The 20,377-nt window shown below is 40.1% G+C and overlaps 1 protein-coding gene across 1 annotated transcript; it reads right to left on the reverse strand.

Annotated features, from left to right (window-relative positions):
* Positions 1-334: 334 nt before the first annotated feature.
* LOC139689124 (angiotensin-converting enzyme-like) lies at positions 335-10,086 on the reverse strand. Its single transcript, XM_071586578.1, is given in 9 exon segments — positions 335-588; positions 1,660-1,719; positions 2,091-2,343; positions 2,438-2,531; positions 2,697-2,805; positions 5,252-5,519; positions 7,630-7,830; positions 8,445-8,686; positions 10,037-10,086. Coding segments are annotated over 9 exon segments (1,416 nt in total). The 3' UTR covers positions 335-449.
* Positions 10,087-20,377: the final 10,291 nt, after the last annotated feature.

The following is a 20,377-nucleotide window of genomic DNA, read 5'->3' on the forward strand; positions in this document are numbered from 1 at the left end:
TACCAGAAACTCCCAAATCTCTATCGAATTATTAAAATAAATTATTATGGTTCCTCCCAGTTGCCGAGAATAAACTAATGTTTCTCTCATTAAAATTCTTTATCCCTCATTTTTAATTTGATATTTGAAAATCTTCTAAATAAAAGTCTTGGATTTCTGGGCTGCTCTTGATTGGCATAGTTCCTACTTTTGAATAGAAATTAAACTTAGTATAATAATGAGGTAATTACCGACGCGAAAGACCTAGAATACAATCTTTGTATCTGTTTCGGTTATTGTGACTGTTACTTGTAATGAATGAAACACTTAAACAATTCATAGATCCAGTTTATTTCATCAGCACTCCTAGACTTCAAAGGTAGAAGTTGGGGCGACAGTGTTTCCCAGATGTTATGACTTGTTTTACGCATTGTTGTTTTAACAGGGACTTAATTAGGCTTTGGAAGTTTCTACCATCCCACAGGTATATTCTCTCTTGCAATCACTCCCTCCATCCACCGCTTGAGGGGCTGAAAATATTGCAGGATGGCAGATGCATTGTAGGTACTGTCGCCGGTTAGTGATTTCATTGCAGCTGGCCAAGGTAGACTGGAACCAAAAGACATAATTTTCCTGGAAATAAATAAATATTTTATTTAGTCAACTCTGAAAAGACTCCAAGGTCGTTCACAAGCTCGCTCATTTTTCGTACGTAGCTTGCGCACTGTCTTTTAATTTACACACCCAGACTTTAAATTACCCTCGACCAGTAAGCAGGGGAATCTGGCTAATTCCACTCTTCTCGATTGATGTTGGGATATTACATTTTGGAGATTTGCCAGTCAAAAAATATGCCAATTATTCAGTTGTGAAAGGGTTTTGATAGGAGAATAAGTACAATAACAACTACAGAAATTATTTTATTACTACCAAGATGGTATATCCAGTTATCCTTTCAAGTATTAGCTTGGGCTTTAAACAAGGCTAGTTTTAAACCAAACCCAATGAAAAACATCAACGCGTGCCTATCATTTTACTAGCTCAGACCTCAGTGTGAAGAGTTAGGAATCCAACTTTCAAAGAGAAATTGGTTCAGCGTGAGTCCACATGATAGTGGTAGCAGAAGTAGATAAATATACTTTCGCTGCTGGGTTTCTTTTATGATTTTGGTGTCCTTTTTTATTTTAATATTATTTCTATATATATATATATATATATATATATATATATATATATATATAATATTTAATTGTTTGCAGTAGCTGAAGTAGAGGTACATTTATTTGGGTGCGACAACTGCTAAGGTCATCAAGCACCTCTCACAACCCCACATATTTGTATATGAAAGGTATGAAACAGGAAGCAATTAAGTGTGTGCAATCAATGTTAACGTAAATGCCAAGAGGTGATTTGTACTTATCTTTAATATGCTAAAAGAAGCGTGGGATGCCAGATTCCTTTGAAAATTCAATGAATTGGCTAAAGACATCTGGGTGATCATTAATATTAGTGATTTTGGTAGTTAATGCAAGGAAAGATAGATATTTCACTACATTGTGTCAACAATTCGAATGAATAACTTACCTTAGCAGGCGCCCCGCTTCCCTTGATCCATAGATGTCGCAGCGATGGAGTTGTGGTAAAGGTGGGCTGCCTTTTTCTCGTGGATGAGGCATCAACACCGCGGCATTGCAGAGGGCGCTAAAGATCTGCATTTGTAAAATCCCTCCCAGGAAATACCTGCAAAATATATTTCATCGGGTTTCGACCCGCAAGGATTTAGGTTACGATTCTCCAATTTAAAATATCTCATCTAAATTTTTTTCATTTAAATATTCCTCCCGAGACTTTTCATATTCGGCTCAGAAAAAGCATTAATTCTGGCTCGCCTTTGAAGAGGGCAAAAATTGATTCATACAATGATTCTTAATGCATAGAATATCCATTATGATGTATTTAATAAAAGAATTGCTACTGGGTACATTCATTCTATTCGTAATTAAGGGATTTTTTTGGGCTAACCCCATGAGAACGTATAAAAGTTTAAATGACTTTTCTACGTAGATATCGAATTTAACTCGAGAGTGTTTTATTTAGTGTGCATCACCCACCTTGCATATGGAGTATTGTCAGTGATGTGAAACTTAGTTGCAGCATCAAAGTCATCTGGTCTCTTTGGCATCGGTGCATCCAGACCTTGGTAATGCTTTCGTAAGGACCACCAAACTTTGTTGTAGTCCTCTGGTTGAACTTCTCCTCTGAATACAGCCCAGCGCCATTTGTCAACGATGAGTGAAAAGGGAAGTTGAGCCAGTTTGGTCAGTGCCTGTCTGAGCAGGAGTGCAATATCCATGGTTCATGAGGGTGTGAAATATCTGTCACCGCCAGCGGATACAACTCATCAAAATATACATGGCGAAGGCAATTTTATTTGTAGACATACCTAGCTGCCAGTCATTAATGAGACCAATTCTTTGAAGATGTTGCGGAGTATTTACAGCTAGCATAATAGCATCGCCCACAGCTTCTTGGAATGCAGGACTCGCTCCATCCTTGAGAGGAAGAGTTTTTTATTTGCTAAAAATGGATTTTTTTCGTTAAATACGCACTTGTATTATTTCAAAGATTTCAATCAAAATTGACGATAATTTGTCGCGTTATTTTACATTAATTTTTCATCTCCTCGAGATAGGCATAACAGAAAAATGTGATCTTACCTGAAATATCGTGGGCTGATGTTGGTAAGCCATATAATACTCGATGTGGCCCATTTCATGGTGAATTACATAAAAATCCTCAGCTGATACTTCTGCGCATAAAATCATTCTGTAAGAGAGATTTCAGTATGCGATTTGCAGTAAATTTGTGATGGCCCATTCTTGTAATTCCCTCCTTATTGCATTTCTTTCTGTCTCAAGTCATGTACGACTTCAGATACAATGGCGCGAAATTCGAAGGATAGCTAAGACCCATCAGTATTCACGCATGTTTCTATCTTTTCCTATTCATTGCAAGCGTTAGAAATTTGTGATGTGGACATTATTAATGACAGGAAAGAGCACAAAAGTAAAGAAAGTGACGGGACTAGACCGGAGCCCAGGTCCTTGGACGGTTCCTTTATATCCGGTGTGTGCAATGTGTAGCACACGAAAAAAATATACGAGGGTAAGGTGGAAAGTTCTAGGCCTGACAATGAAAAACTGCGATTTTCAGAGGAAAATGACTTCATTTTTCTACATTTTCTCCCTGGACTTCAACATACATGGCCCAGCGTTTCTCCAACAGCGGAAGTGAGAGTCTGGAAGGCTGTGAAAATATCCATACGGCCCTACACCTTCTTCATTGGACGCGAAGCGCTTCCAAGAAACAAATTTCTTCAAGTTTGGAAAAATATAAGAGTCTGAGAGTGCTAAACCAGAAGAATAGGGGGGGATGGCCGAGGAAATCGTACCCAAAAGCCCGTAGTTTGTCCATCGCCAACGCGCCTTTGTGAGCAGGTGCTTTGCCCCGGTGAAAGTTGATTATTTTCTTCTTCAAAGCCAGATCTCTTCTCGCGAATTTTGGCGTCCAGCTAGTCAAGAAGGTTGGAGTAATCTTAGCCTGTGGTTGTTCTGCCTTTTTCAAGGTAATCAATGAACAGTATCCCTTTCGCATCCCAAAACACACTGTCTTTCGGGCAATGCGATCGACTTCGCTTTTTCTGGCCCTGAATCACTAGCTTCCACCCACTGCTTCGACGGCTGTTTCGTTTCTGGCGTGTAGCGGTCGACCCATGTCTCATCCGAGGAGACAGACGGCAGCACAAAATCGGTCGGTTCCCTCTTGAATCGGTCCAAACATTGCTGCGAAAATCATTTGCGGATTTGGCACCCATCTTGTGCAGAGCTTTCGCACCCCTAATTCTTTGTGTAAGATGTTTCGCACCCTTTCTTCTTATATCCCTCGGCCTTGGCTATCTTACTCACCTTCACTCGCCTATCGTCCAACACGATTACGTGCACCTTTTCGATGGTTTCCGCTGTGGTTGCGGTTTTTGGCCGTCCTTAACGTGGCTCATCTTCGAGGGATGTGCGACCACAATTAAATTCAGCTGCCCAAATATTAACGGTGAACATTGAAGGAGCAGAGTCCCCGTACACTTTTATCACTTCGGATGAATTTCCTTAGTTCTTTTCCGTATCCATCCAAAACTTAGAATTTTATGACCGTAGGAAATTCAAGTTTTTCCATTTTAACGGAAACCACGAAAGACGTCCACTGCAACAATTCGTGTTAACAAAGTATTTGAGAGAACAAATTGAAACTTGTCTCACGAACTAATGGCACATGCACCCAGACAGTAATTATAAATTTTCGCTGATTGGAACGCCATCACTGTGTCAGGCCGAGAACGTTTCATCTTACCTCGTAAGAGTTATTTTCACTCGGGGTTTCCACGCTACGTCATCTACAAGTTGTGATAATTTTGTAATAAGGCTTTGTCTGATTTAAAAACGCGTATTCGTAAAGTTTGTGTTAAGTCCACGTCACCTTGGTATGATATCCCTCTATTTTGGTCCTCGTCTATCCCATTTACACCGCATATTTATAACGGTAGCGAGTGTACGGAGGCAATCCGTTGAAAGTATTGCAGTCCATTACATGTGATTATTTATATTACATTTTTTGTAATATTTTATTTGAAATTTGTATTGTCATTTGTTCCATTTTTATATATCTCTGCGGAGTTTGATAATAAATTAATGAATAATATTACTGCAGTAATCAAGTCGAAGGTTGATTTGCTAGGTTAGGGTAGTGCTTATCTAGAACCATACCCAACGGCGTGTGAAATTCATGCATTTACATACAGGAATGGAACCAGTTCCTTTCCCTATGCAGCCTGTAGGGTACCAGAAAGATCTGCTATCCGAAAAATCACACAACTTGGGTCAAGTTGAGGGTACCCATAGCGTCACCCGGTATCGAACCCGGACCCTCCGGTCTGTAACTCAGCGATCTACTCTCTGGATTACCGCGTCAAAAATTATTTTACGGGGCCCTGTAAATTTTGATTTCAAGGACTTGTGGTTTTCTTGTTCTGATACTGATACGATATCACGAATAGAGCAAATGTTAATGGGTGGTTAGGCTTTGGTGCTACAATTATCAAACGTTCATTTATTTCCCGATTTCATAGTTTCTATAGAAGTTGACAACTTCTGTAAATCCTCAGAAAGGAGGGAAAGGAAAAAAAATTCTTCCCCCTGATGTATGGAAAAGGATGAAGTACCTGTAATCGTTGTGACTGAACATATTTGCTGCACTGCCGTGGCAAGATGTGGACGGATTCATCGGTTGAAAGATTGACTTCTTCCAGAATTTGTCCGTCATGGGCGGCAATCCCAGAGATGCGTAAAAATCTTCTGCCAAGTGAACCATGCCCTTTATGGTTATATTACGGGCATTCAGCGATGCAGTGATATCTATTGAAGACCTTTCAAACTCCTTTCCTAAAACAATGTCTATGAGGCTATCCCAACTTTGCCCCCATAGATTTCCTGTCAAAATAAATTAGCACAGCATCAATTTCTTTCCATTATACTCTTATGTGAAGAGGCCCTTTGATACACTATATTTGGAGGAATATATTCAGTATGAGTAAAGTTGTTGCATTCTAATTGATTAAAGAGTTTCGATCGCATTTGGTGACTTAAAGTTGAGTGTAATATGTCTGATATCCCCAAGAGATGGTCATAGTTTATGGCTACGTACTGTCCCAAACCCTGACCATGAGCCAAAATCAGAAATACGGTGAAGACGTATTTCTGATAGTCTGTCTCCCAAGGACAGTATATATTAATATTATTTAGCCATTTGAAGAGAGAGTTCAAGAGTACGTGAAACCGTTTGGGAGTAAACGGGTGGTACCCGAATTTCCTCTCGCGAGGTCAACACCTTTTTTCACTCTGACTGAAGGTCTTCTTAGAATTTCGAGCTGTTTTATGGGACCATTAGTAAAATTGTATTGAAAATGGAATAATTATTACAAAATTATCAACCCAGAGTTGTAAGCATGCTTCCTTTTTCTTAAACAACCTGCCGTGTCAGAAGCACATTCCCTTTCGCTTTCTCTTCCTGCCCTTCCATACTCCCCTGGATGGGTTGGATCATGCTTTGATTTTCCCGAATGATATCATAGGATGTCAAAACATAGAATACCTCTTTGGGTTCCGACCGTCGAAAACTAATCTTCTCACGCCCAGATTTTACCTCAAAGATGTAATCGTGTAGGCCCTGATGATGTGGCCTGGGGTTTCCTCCCCCATTTACAGGTCAAGGCTTTTTGTCTCCACACACAAGTGTGAGAGACAGTCCCTTCGTCCCTTTCTTTCCTCTAGCTTTCTCTTAGCCTATCGCCACGTCTTAGAACACTGACATAATATATATTTTCCCTTTCTCTTTTATTAAATAATAAAGTTTTACTCGTCGGAATAATATTCCCTTCCTCCCTGTGAGAAAATTGCACTTATTTCGAGTGTCATTAAAATTATTTTCAGAAAAGTGCCACCCGTCATATTTCGTAGTTTTCTGCAAAATTGATGTATTCGACTTGAATTCCCGAGCGGATGATGGGCAAACAGAAAACAACTAGTGATTTAACGAAGTTCATTTGGTATTAAGAAGTTTCATTTATTGCTAGAACTATCGAAAACTATTTACATACCGCAGAGGAATAGGAGTTTTGTATCTACGCCCGCATGATTTACCCGAAACGACAATTTTAGGTCCGACAGACATTGAAACTTTTTCCTGTGCAGTCAGGAACGACATGGGTTCTTGAAAGGGTCATGCGTCTGCCTTTATTTATTCAATGACAATTCTCCTAACCGACAACCATCTCTCTTTTCAAAGGGACACAGTAGAAGGGATATCAAGAGAAGAATTTCGTTTGCGACAGAGGAGTTTTCGAAAATAAAAGAATTTATGACGGGTACGCTGAGTAAAGATTTGAAGAAAAGATTAGTGAAGACATAAAATGTAGCGTAATGGATGTGAGACTTGTTTTTTTATGCTAGAGGATGGGCGTGGATTGTGAAGACTTAAGAGATGTGGGTGTGGCAGAGAATGGAGAAAATAAGTTGGACTGAGATAAAGACAAATACCAAGTTTTTAAATGAGGTGGGTCAAGAGAGGAAGTTACTGTATGTTGAAGGCCGTGATAAAAGGTAGAACTTGAGAGTAAGTAGGGTAAAGGAAGAGAGAGAGTGGGATTTTTGGACCTTTTAATTTACATATAGTTCAATTAAAGCTGAGCTGTTTTCCCCCGAACCAAATGTAGTGTTGCATGCATTGAATTAAAAAAAATATCTTATTACATATTTAATTGCGCCCATTAAATTCTTACCAGGCTAGATCAGCGTAGCGCTCCTTTATCGAAAATTCTGTTTACTTGTGCCTCGTTGATATCAGATCTATAGATCTTTGCTTATAAGTGGAATTTTGTGTCAACTGAGATAATATTGGGTGTATCATGTGCAAAGCTATCCAAATAGTTTATCATTTCGCTGCTACATAGTCTAGTGGTGTTGATGGTACATTTTTAAGCGTGTGAAGTTTAGCAGATATTACACAGTGAGTGATGTTTTGCGTAGTGCTAGGTCTACGAACCTACTAAGTGCGCTGGGATTGGACCATTCCAGCTGAGTCCGTGTGTTCCTTCCCCATACAGTTCGATTAATCGTGCCCTAACCAAGCCGTGGAGCATTCTATAAAGGGGGGCAACTTGGTGGAACAATTCTTCCATTATGTCTTCTAGACCGTCGGCTTCGATGTCCGTCTCTCTCCACGCAGCGCCAGCATCTGGATACCCTGATACAGTGGAAAAAGATGATTTGGTAGTCATTATCATTCATTCATTTATTCATTATTCTGTAAAGTTTATTCGTCCATTTGCATTTTATTTGGATCAAGACACCGTTGGCTATGTCAGCTTTTGAAAAGTATTGGTCGTCTTTGTACAAGATTTGGTAATGGCGCTAGGGAATGTTTCTTGAACAGTCGGTTGGTATGTTTATGATTACTGCTCCCGGTATTATTTTATTACCAGTGATGATGATTCTTTGAGCCAACTTCAAAATTTCCTGGATGGTGCCTACCTCATAAAAAAATGGTATTTGCGATAATTACGGATAGCTCCCGAAAACATCAATTTCTTCCGAAATTTATTTATAGCTATTGATATTTCCTAATTAGTCCTATAAAAAAACTTTTAAACAATACCTTTTGGAAACATCTTTGAATTCATGTGCCCGTTAATTTTCAAATATTTTTAAGAGCAATATAAGAATACACCCCAGTCTGCTGTGACGCAAAACTGGATGCATGAGAATGCATCTTCAGTTCCAGTATCTCCAGGGACGGTGAATAGAAAGCGACGATAGAATAACGACAGTTCATGCAGCAGTTGAGTCAACCCGCCGTACCGTTTCTGCGAGCCCCGCCGTTGAGCAGGGCGATGAGGTGCGGGTATATACGTAGGACGGGCGGTCCGACAGCCTTCCTCCAGCCCTCCCACGCCCACAGAAGCGTTTCGGGGTCTCGCGAGGCGCGGACCAAGCGCTCGAGGTCCGGCTCCCCACGATAGCAGCGTCTCGGACGAGATGTGGTGCAAACGCGAGCCGTGACGTAGATTTCCTGAAGAGAACCGAGGATCGAAGAAAGGTTTCTGCACAAAGAAATGGAAAATTCGCGATTGTCGATACGCACATTGACAAAAAATTCGCACGTGATTGCGCCAACCGCGATGCAAGTGAATAGTACGCGGTGGCACGAAGACGCACGGGATGGTAGCATTAAAAAAAATATTACATAGCATTTTTAACACAAGTTTACAGTTTTAGTGACAGCCTACTGGGAAGGGCGTTTTGCCCCTGGCAGTTGGATTTTGAGGGTAGAGAAAAAAGTTTGCTATTCCACATAAAAAGGTTTAATATATTACACGACCATGGTTTCAATGCTGCGCATCATCATCAGGTGACTTAGGATTCTGGTTTTAAATCGAGATGAATCTCTCGAATCCCCACTCTGATTTAATTATTTCCATAGCTCTTTGCACTTCATACATATGGAAAGGAATCCTCAGTGACAATTGTGAAATTGACAAACCCTTCAGCTCATGAAAGCTACCAATGTGCAGGGCAACCCCTGTTTTCGACTATGGACGCAAAGTATGAGTTGAAGAGTGATTTGTGGATGTGACTTCGCAACATTAATTATAACTTAAGTGACTATTGCCTACGGTTTACCTTCTGACCAATAATGAAATTGTATTTAATGTCATTTTTAATAGATGAAGAAGTACAATTTGTTATAATGCAATAATCCTTTATGAAGATACCGTAGAATCAGCGTGGATTATATAGGGTACCTTCATTCCTTTTATACTTAACTCCGCCACCACCACCGGGGATGTATTATTCAATTAAAGAATGTTTTAGTTGCAATTGTTACCATTAAACTCATTGCTATTATGTCATGTGAATATCGTGCTTCTCACTTCTGCGATGCCGAAATGCGGCGCGAGCGAGGTATCTCGATCGTCTTTAATCGCAACTAATCTTAACAAAACGGCCTGTGGCCTTCTTACTGAGTAAAATTATTTGTTTGAAAAAATACCCTTATAAATATGACAACAGGAGACTAGAGATTAAGCTACAGAATTCAATTTAAACTGTTTTAAACTACGATACGGAGCATGGAAACAGCACCACGACTCTTTTATCTATTAGAGTTTTCTTAAATTTAAAGATTAAAAGGAGCAATAATTTAAGTTGATTGGGGCCGTGCTATTGCGCGGACTATTAAAACTTTCTTGTGTAAGACCTAATGAATTGAGGCTGCGTCCTAGTTGTGCCATCAAAGACGGGAATTCAATATCAAAATAAAATAAAGTTAATATTTATTTTTCCCCTTACATCGTTTATGATCACAACAAAACTATAATCAAGAGAACCAAGATTTGTGTGTGGCACATGGGCGCGGATAGTTAGTTGTCATCGGAGGGGAGAGTGCTTACCTGATCTCCGCCGCCGTGTACCTAGGTCCCCGGCAGAGGAGGTACGGCATGCGCCTCCATCCAACCGCCCTGGGCGCGATCCCTCGCGCGAGCCCCTGGCTCCTCCACGCCCCCAGGGCGCCGCACCATTCCTCCCGCCACCTTGACCGGCCTTCAGCGAGGCGGGCTGCTTCTCTTCGCGCGCCCTCGGCACGCAGGCCACCCTCGGACACGGCCCAAGCCGCCTCCGCCGAAGCAGCGCTCAGGATCCGGAGCTCGTCGTTCATCCGGTCGAGGGTCAGCAGCTCTTTGGCGGAAGCGAGGGATCTCTTTTTACATATTTTCCCGCTTAACTATTATTAAAGACAAAGTCAAGTTGCAGGGAAATTTATGTCTACAATTACAAAATGCAGTAGTCGCCAACTTATGATAAAAGGGCTCAATTTTATGTAAAGAGGACAGAATTAGGTATATCTATCCAGATGCCTTAGCTAATCTCCTACATCTAATCGAAAAAAACGTGCAACAGGAGGTCTAAAACCAAAGTCAACTTTTCGCAAACTGAATTCATTTACAGGTACATCTATATGGTATCCTGCAAGCCACCGATAAGGTGTGTGACAAGGAGTGACCCCACACCAGATAAGCTATATAAAAATTTAGTATTTATAAATTTTACTGGGGGAATCAAATTGAATGACCATATCTCAAACAATTTTTCAAGTCAATGGAGTCTCTATCCAGCTCATTACGCTATTATTCCCGATGACCACATCTCGAAATCCTCCTCTTATTCTTTGGAGATCTCTGAACAATGCAACGCAACGCTTCATATCTCGGCGAATCTTTTCCTTACGTCTTAAAACCATTATACTCTGGAAATATATTATCTGGAAACGCGTTCACAATCATTTCTTTCTTCATTGCATTTCAGGAAAAAAATTTTATTTTCTATCAGTATATTATTATTTATTCCTCTTTTAGCAATTGATTATATCTGTGATAAAATATCCACATGCTAGGCCAAAAGTCATTTTTTTTCTTTCACCTATTCGATAAGTATACCATAAGGTCACCAAAAGCTGCATGACGAATATTCGATTTTATTGAAAAATTTTACCTTACATGTTCACCTCAAAGACGTGGAATGCAGCCTCTACGTAAAGAAGTTATTTTTCGATAAATTCTTGTCGGTGTATCCTTTATAAGATTTCCCCAATAACCCTTTTTATGTCGGAGATATTAATCTCAAAAACATTGTCTAATAAAAACGACGTTAAGAATTTATCTCCAATAAAATATTCCCCTTTTTAAAGGTCCAACAATCTGACTCGAGAATAAATATCAAAGAAATGGTGCATAAGTACGAATAAAACTGTTGTAGTTGGGTTTGATGGATGTTATTTAAACGCTTTATATGCGTTATTCACTCGAAATTTAAGTATGATAGAACTGTGGATTAATTAAGAACATTTTGGCAACAAAAATTATTTAACATTTATTGGAAATTCTTACAGCGCAGTTCAAAGTTTCGGCCTTGATAAAACAATTAAAAATGGCTGTACATGCTTCCTACTCCAGTTCATCTAAATTGAGATGCACTCAGACTCGTCAGATGCCTAAATCGCTCAGATTTAGGGAGGACGCCGTCTTGAAGGGTGTCCAAACTCGTTAGGCAGCGAGAGGGCGCAAATTTAGACCCCTATTTCGGCCCACGGGTTTAGGATACTAGAAGTTTATCTTAAATATGACATATAGGAACCCCGGGTTGGAATCCCGGTCAAGGCGAATATTTTTACTCTGAAATTGTTGCATTGTAGTGCACACTTAGCAGATGACTCCGTTAAAAGTTACTGTTGCGGCATCTCCCACAGTTTCTTGGAAACCAACAAAGTTTTAGGCATTCGATTTCCTCGATTTGTTTGCGGTGAAATATTTCGGGGCATCTCAGAAGTCTGCCCATTGCATGGCGTTGCATTCAGTTGCAGTAATAGCAATCGAGATTAGTCGTTATTGCGTAATTGAAGAGAGATGACAATGGTTTAGTAGTTAAAACTACCAAAAGGTTCCTTTGCCGGCAGTTCCCGTGATCATGAGTCGCTTATGAATTCAATATAATTTTGACCATGCAGGGTTCCTAAAATAGTGTGAGGCCCATAGCCTGGGACCTACTCTAATTGTTACGCCACTAGGAAAGATGTATCGTGGAAACTGAATGACGATCCGTTTTCAGCTTCTAGTTTTCCAAATGCGAAGCTAAAATAGGCACCGATATTCATTTCTTCATTCCCGTGCAGTGTGGCAACAATGAATAATAATATCAATAGGTTAAGGCGGCAAAATAATAGGTCGCTGGATAGATAGGAAATCCAAGCAGTAGGTTTAAGGAGGTCTTCAGGAGTGGTGGAAGGTTAGAGGGAAACTCGGCTTTGACATTAGTCCAATCTTGACAAATGGTATGAGGAGAATACACAACTGTCGGAGGGGTCGAGAGTTCCCTTGGACGGACGGTGTACCGTACTGGAATCGATCTCCTCAGGTCACGCTAGTTCACTTCAGACGTTTAATGTCCATAGTCGATATAACATTATTAAAATGGAAATAACAAGATATAATAACAGAGCTTCTCTTCCATGACCAGTCTTCCTCTTTAGGGCTGGTATTCAGTGAAGGTTACCTGAAAAGAAGGCGGCAACCGCAGAACTGAAATTATTCTCTAACTCTTTTCTTCGCTAGCGGTGTCGACCCGGAATTTACCGCAGACGGGTAGAAACTCGTAATGCTCTCATCAGGTTAACGAATCATTAGAATGCGCATACACTTATTTATTTAACGACTTTATCGGGGCGATATTGAGACTTCATAGTCCCCTCTTCCAGCTACATGAGAAGTAAATAAAAAAATATAAATGTACTGCACTTGAACTAGTCTCCTCACTGAACGCCAGGAATGGAGAAACAGCCAAAATGAACAACCTTTCATTTACGTTGCCATGGATCCTAATCTGAGTTCCGTTTTTGCGTCGGTCTCCACACACTCCATTCTCACGTCTGTGGCATCGCTGGAAGGAAACAAAAGACGGAGAGGAACATTTCGCTCTATATTTTGATGAGTGATGAATAAATTACAAACAGCAATCGTCGAATTTCGCTCGCCGCCGCGACTCCTATTGCACGGGCAACTTCTTCAGCGCCTCAACCTGCGGCGGTGTTCTGCGTCCTGATTGGCTGCGCTGTCTGCTGCACCGAAAAACGGACGCATGAACACTTAGCTGATTTTGGTCATCTCTCAACTATTGCTACGGAGCCGCAGTTGCGACGGCTTGCGAAAACCGACAGTCGCTGTCACCGCAGACATGAGAACGGGGTATACGGCGACACAAAAACGGAACTCAGAACTGGTTGCATGAAAACGAAGCAAGATGATTCGACCTCCTGGGTCCCCCAAGAGACGGTAGGCGCTCTGACCAACCTCGGCCGCAAACCCCCAGAGAACGAATCAACATCTCCGGCGAGGGAGCACTCCTCCGGCGGTTTCAAAGATCGTATCAATGCTGAAAGATCTCCTCACCCTCCACCGAACACACGTAATATGAATTACTTAAACGTCAGTCATCAGCTCTCAACCTTCATCTGGTGCGTTCCAGTGCGTGCATATCACGCGAGTAGTACTGGGATCACATTTTTGGCATACGCTTTATTATAAGAACGTTTTTTACATTCTATTTACCGTTAACATCTGGATCGGGTCATCGTGATCGTCACAATTAAACAGATGGCTTATTATTAATTAAAATTAAACAGGGATGACTTGCGCGCGATAAAGGCAGGAAGGCATCTGGGGGACAAGTTTAAAATAAAACTCTCGCGTTAAATCATATTTCCAATGAACTCGCCCAGGAGCGGAATGTGTTCCGTCTAACGCTCCTTTGTTCATGTCCGACAATAATACGAACTCATTCCCGACAAGGCATCTTCTCTGAAATTATTATTATTTATTTATTTTTTAAGACTAAATTATTTATTTTAATTCAATGTCTCATTTGAAAGTTTTTAGAAGTTATAATAGCTTGAGCCAATTCCACCAAGGGGAGAATTTTCATTGTCGTCAAAGCTCGCATTCCTCTGATTGTCTCTTAGAAAAATGAGCATCGATTTATGATTAAGTTTTTCAGAATCGTAAATATGATTTATATAAATATAGTACAGGCTAATGGCGTTTCTTAAAAAAAGCGTACCAATTTTTGGACGCGCAACTTAAAATCACTCCTAATCATCCCTAAAGCACGGCAGGGTGGATCAAAGCAGAAGCATTAATAGATCGTCCTACAAGTGATACGAATAAACGCGAGAAAAACTCACCCACTGCCAATGAGGTGGTCGCGACCATGGTGGCGATGAGAATCGTTCTGAGTGCTTGACGATCCATAGGTGTCATTGGGAGGAGTACTCTGTATCGAATCCCCGCAAGGGTGGACGAAGAAATGACCACGGTCCAGGATGAGAATATGGGATTGTGCACATGCGGGGAAGATGCCTTGGAGGGAGCAGTGAGGGGTGGACTAGAAGGAGGGGGGAGGTTTAGGCGATTGGTCGCTGGCTACCTGCTCCCCTCTGCTGAACCTCCTCCACCCCCGCCCCTTCCACCTGCTCTTCGCTGCCAACACGTGAGTCCACGTCAATGTGTGCGTCCCTTTGAAATTAATTTCCTTGTTCGTAATTATAGTAGTTCTGTCGTCGTGAAGGTGTTCCCGTCAAATGACTAAGACCAAGTGAGATAATTAAGTCCCATAAGGAGAAGTAGTGCGTTTAGTTTTGAATTGACTCTGGGTGAGGTTATACCCCACGGAGAACGTGATGGAGATGATTTTATTTCAGTGCGACGGCCATCACCACGCTCCGATTCCACATCCAAGCTCACGATCTTTTATATTTTATCCGATGAACGCGCATTGCTGCACACACACTCTCTCTTTCTCCGCCGATTGCTCGCTATTTCATCCTTTGAGGATACATTTTCCTCGTTCCTGTAACAAATGATCTGCTGTGGTTGTAAAAAATCATGCGGGTAGATTAATTTTCAGTAAGCGAAATATGTTTTTTTTAACATTACACTTCCTTATTTTTTACTAAACGGAAAAACCGCATGAGGCATACTTTAGAGCAGGAAAAGTATATTCGGAGTGTTTTCTAAATATAATAGCGTGCAGGTACTTGAGCATCACAAGATGATCGTATGCATACTGAGCGTAAAATTATTAAGTCTTTTAATGACGATCCATTTAGATATTTAGGCGTATAGATTTGGTTTGTCGTTCTCTTTCCATTACTCATCCCGCTAAACCTATTTCTCAGTACAGTATGTCCATATAATTTTGCACCCTCGTCATTCTTGTCGTATACATTAATTATGGTTTCTACCAAACGGTACCATCAAGCTAGTGCCTTTCAGCATATGGACCAGGCTTGCTTCTTGGAAAAGGAGAAAATTGATTGTAAATAAAATCGTACCGCACATTAATTTCCACGACAATTGAACGCACGTGATGCCAAAACGATTGACGAAATGGAATGGAATGTGACTCATCAAATCGACTAAAATGACCTTAAGTAGTTTTATATTCATAAGTGGTATACCTTGTTTTGTTGGCTGCGTACTTTGGCAGTGAAGAAACTTAATCATTCCGTTTGGATCATTTTCAATTAAGGTATCTACTGATTCAAGTCCGATTTTGGAGAGTCCCTAACGAGGATTATCTTATACGAATTGTAAGAACTTCGTCTTATTTACCCTATATCATTGCCTTATTCATTTCTTCGTACCTTCTTCCTGGATTCAAACTTTCTCAAAAGCCTGTTCTCTTCTTACCTCTACCTCGCTCACTCAAAGTTGGCCCTTCTTCCAACACGGCCTTAAACATCCCACTACTTCTTAATATTTTCCTAGCCCACGATTTCTACCTCCTTCGGATTTTCCCTAGCAATGCTCTCTCTTCGACCCCACATTTAAAACTCCAGCGTGTCGTTCTTCCTCTCTGTTTAACTTACTTTCTACATTGCTCTCCACAGCCGCATCTCACAAGCATCCAAGCCACACGAACTCTCGCGCCCCAAAAACCTGATTTCAAGGACTTACGACTCATATTAGTCTTAGCTAATCCTTTCTTTAGTTTATGCTTAATTTCCCTTATTGCCGGTGCTTCTTTCGCCAACTTCTTTCTCCTCCTGATGCCCCCAATGCTATTTCCATTTTCCTCTAAAATACTGCATAAATACATGTACTGATATACATGTTGGAATTTATTTCCTCCTGCTTTAATGTTTACCTTAGTTTTTTACGTCTCGATTATTTCATTACTTTTGTTTATTTGTGATTAATTTTCCCCGCATACCTCTCTCATTACTCCTGTAAAGCAAACCAGGATGATGTATTCCAGAATATTTGATATTTTCATTTCCGCATTAACTTTTATTCGTCATGCTCCCAAATGCTTTTTATTTTATTAATATATGCTTTTTTGTCTCTGGCGGGTTGATCTGCATATAATTTGCTATAAAGCAATTAGTTTAAAGTAAGATTTGATAGAGACCTTCACTCTCCTGGGAATAAGGGTTCCTAGGTGAAATAATCTCTGTTGCATGTTTAATGAAACATATTCATGAAGTTCTGTTGTTGGCACGAGAAGTTAGGTTTGAGGCGAGGTGAGAATAATTTTTTCACTGCGGCCTTGGGAATATCTCAGAAAAATCTCGGTGAGGGAAATTTTTCCATCATATAATGGTGTGTTTACCATAAAAACAATGATTTCCATATAGCAATTGCCTAAGCTATCGGGCTTGGACTATGATACTTTTTAAATATTAAGTTCGCTTAAATTAATTACAATGATTAGGTGATAGCACGTGTAATATGCCTCTTGATTCGAAACTTATTAAATTATCTCATTTAAACTGTTTACTGAGCATTGTAGGGAAAAACTAAAGTAAAACCAGGAGATACTAACTGGAAAGTATCCGTAAACAGTTTTCTGTTAAATTATCCTTGATATAATATTTATTGCTGGGTTAATGGTGCTCAGCTCATTTCACTATTGAAGTATCCATGAAATAGTCGTGGACTTTTTAGAGGTATTTTTTGTTGTGATATGATATAAAAGAGTTTATAATAAGAGTCTGACTTGAGTTTTAGTGATTTCAGCAGTTTTTATTTCACTTTAGTTATTATTTGCTGTAACTAGGTGTTTGCTTTCTCATATCACCGGGGAGTGTTTTGGTGTTTGGGGTGGCACTTGCCAGTGCGTAGTGAATATCATTTTCCACAGTGAGTCGGTTGGTCTAAGATAATATAATGCACCGCGGAGTTTGTATGTTCAAACACATACTACCTGCGGAAATTGGGGAGAGTGATGCACATAATCAGTTCATTTGTTGGCATAAACTTGTGCGGAAACTTTTGAACATTTCATCAATGCTTTGTGCATTATTTTCTTAGACTCATAAAATACCATCTCACTTCATCGCGTGTGTGGAAAATTTTAAGCTAGAGCGAAACTGATCTTAAATAATAACGGGAAAAATAAACGCGGAAAAGTAAGATGTGGGTCAAAAATGTTTATAAATTCAAATTTTGCGTCCTCAGCTTCAACAAAATATGTAGTCAGGTGCCTGTATGCCTCTAGCTCGAGTTATTCCTTTGTGTTTACTTTACAAAATATGTATTTAATCGATAATAACGCGGTTATAGTATTATTAATTTGATTTAATTAATGTATAACCTGCGGAGTTTCAAGTCATGTTGACTCGGATATTAACAGAGTGAATTTAGTACGTGTCTCCTGCAAACTTCCATGCGTCAACTAAGTCAATTTGCCGTATTGTAAGCTATAAATATGATTCTCTCCCCCAAAATTAGCTTCCAATTCCTTTAATGTATCAAATAATGATACATTTATTTCTTTTATGGATCGTTTTAAGAAGCACCATGCAGGGGTACCTTTCTTAGTGATTTATTTTAACCATAGAAAGTTAGTTCTCAAATTCTGTCATTCAAAGTTAATAAAAGGCGAGAAAAATGACGGAAATTATCCGAATTAGCCATGGAAACAAAAACAATTTATCTGCGTAATCCAAGGCGCAAGCTACGGATGAAGCGTTGACTCGAGCAAATTTCCCGGATCAGTTGACGTAGTGGCCATTGGATGAAATAACCATCATGTCTAATCCCGGTGCTCGTGTTGTTTGGATAAAACCTTCAAGGGTGGGGGTTGGGGTGAGAAGATAAAGAGACCGATCGAATCCTTACCCTCTTGTTTATTCAAACAGCGCCTCCACGAGATTGGCTCCGTAGTCATGGAGACCTTGTCCCCAGCACCGGGAGGGGGCGTGGGGACACCTGACAACGGATGAGTGTGTCTCCCTGTCCCTCCACAGGTTGGGGTTACGTCCAAGGGTGTGAGGGAAAAGAGTTTCACCTCCCTTCAATTTAATTTCCCACCCTTGACCCTAAATGTCCTTAAGGTCTTACCTACCATATATATTTCAACCTTTCCGTGAGGCGTTGATGATGGATCGAAAATTGTCAAAACCTGTCAACCACGAAGTAATAGATCAATGGGTGGATTTTTTTCGAGGTTTTTTTACGAGGTTTAAAATCAAGTTAAGAGGCAATGAGAGAGTTAATTTCCACCTGAAAGGTCGTAATGACACTGAGAAAAAGAATCGTTTGCACTAAAAGACGATTAATTGCCGAAAGAATTTGAAATCGTGTTGAGGTATATTAGCGTCTCCCAGGCTGTGTGCAGAAGAAGAGATAAAAAATTTTAAACTCAAGAAAAACATATTTCCCCGTGACTTTACTATATTTTGCACCATTTCGAAGGGTTTATTGCGATGTAAGAGCTGAACCCACGCAAGTATGGCTAGTAGTTTGTCTGTTAAAACGAGTCAATTGAACGGGTGGGAGCATGAACTCGGGTCAACGCCCCTCAGAATTCATATGGACAACCAACCGTGATTATTCCTACACTCCTTTGAAATATTTAAGGTTGTTTCTGCTTAGCCTATCGCAACCTCGATACGAGCTTGATAATAAGATGTAGATGATTTATTTTTGAAACAATGTGGTGCTGTGTAGAGCGATAGAATTGCTTGTAATTAATTGCACGAAACCAATAGTCCTATGACAACAATGGACGTAACCTTATCGCATATTATCCATCGATCTAACTACTTGCAGAACCATCTCCAAGCAATTCTTCAATCAGGCAAAAAAACGCGTATGTATCGAAAATCATTTCAAATTTTATGAACTTTAATTAACCTATTTTTTCGAGATATCTATCCCCTTTATGATTTGGTGAGAATATTTGAAAATTGAGTGAAATCTCGTGACCTGATGGTGACTTCAGGTCTTGAAGATACTCATTAAAAAAACACCTAAGGATCGCGGGTATCTGTGACTTTGGTCAAAGTCAATATTCATTCATTATTAGTTGAGCGATTCCAATTTTATTTAGTGCTGATTCCTCTTACGCGCAAATATGGTGATTTTCTTAGAGGAGAGTCGAAAATGAATTTATGAGTGAAGGAAATCAAGGGTAAGCACCAATGATAGAAATAAAGCCCGCCATCTAGGCGAAGGAATCAATATTTAATATGTAGTATGCGCATACGCACCTTCATATCGCTTCCTTGCAGGTAAGAAGGCAAGCACAGCCTGACCATAAGTTATTCCAGGAGACGTAATACCTCTTCATATAAAACACAAATATACCAAATATTATTCTACAAAATACAACAATATGTGGCGTAGGATGATATATTTAATATTAATATAATTTTAATAAATATTTTAATATTTTTAAAATAATAATTCAATATTAATGTTAAGAAATATGACATTCGCTTAAAAAAAGATTCACCTTAGTTTTCATCCAGTGGAGCATTACTTTTGGGTATAACGGGGTAAAAGTCATCGTTCTGTTTCCTATGAATATAATTTTGCCAAGCGTGCATTACGCCCTGTCTCGCCAGACAATTTTCTATTTTAGAGTGGCCATTTTGATAATAAAATCCTTATCTGCGTAGGTTTTGAGGTTCGATTTCAAAATTCTTCATGTCCCTCGCGACGATGCGCACGTATCACAATGTCGGCGGTCCTTCGGGAATATCGCGAGTATGCAGGGTCCACGTGCGTCCTCCACTCCTCTCCTTTCCCTCGGCAGCCACCCCTGCGTGAATAGGCCGTCCAGTTCCCCTCTTAGGTGGAGGGGAGAAAAAATCTAATTTGCCCCACGCCAGAGCTCTCCCACCACTTCAAATCGCCTCCCCCTCTCTATCTAACCGCATGGCGTCGCCGTCGTCA

The sequence above is a fragment of the Hetaerina americana genome, unplaced genomic scaffold (assembly GCF_022747635.1).
Source record: "Hetaerina americana unplaced genomic scaffold, ioHetAmer1.1.p SCAF_1, whole genome shotgun sequence".
Classification (NCBI taxonomy): Eukaryota; Metazoa; Arthropoda; class Insecta; order Odonata; family Calopterygidae; genus Hetaerina; species Hetaerina americana.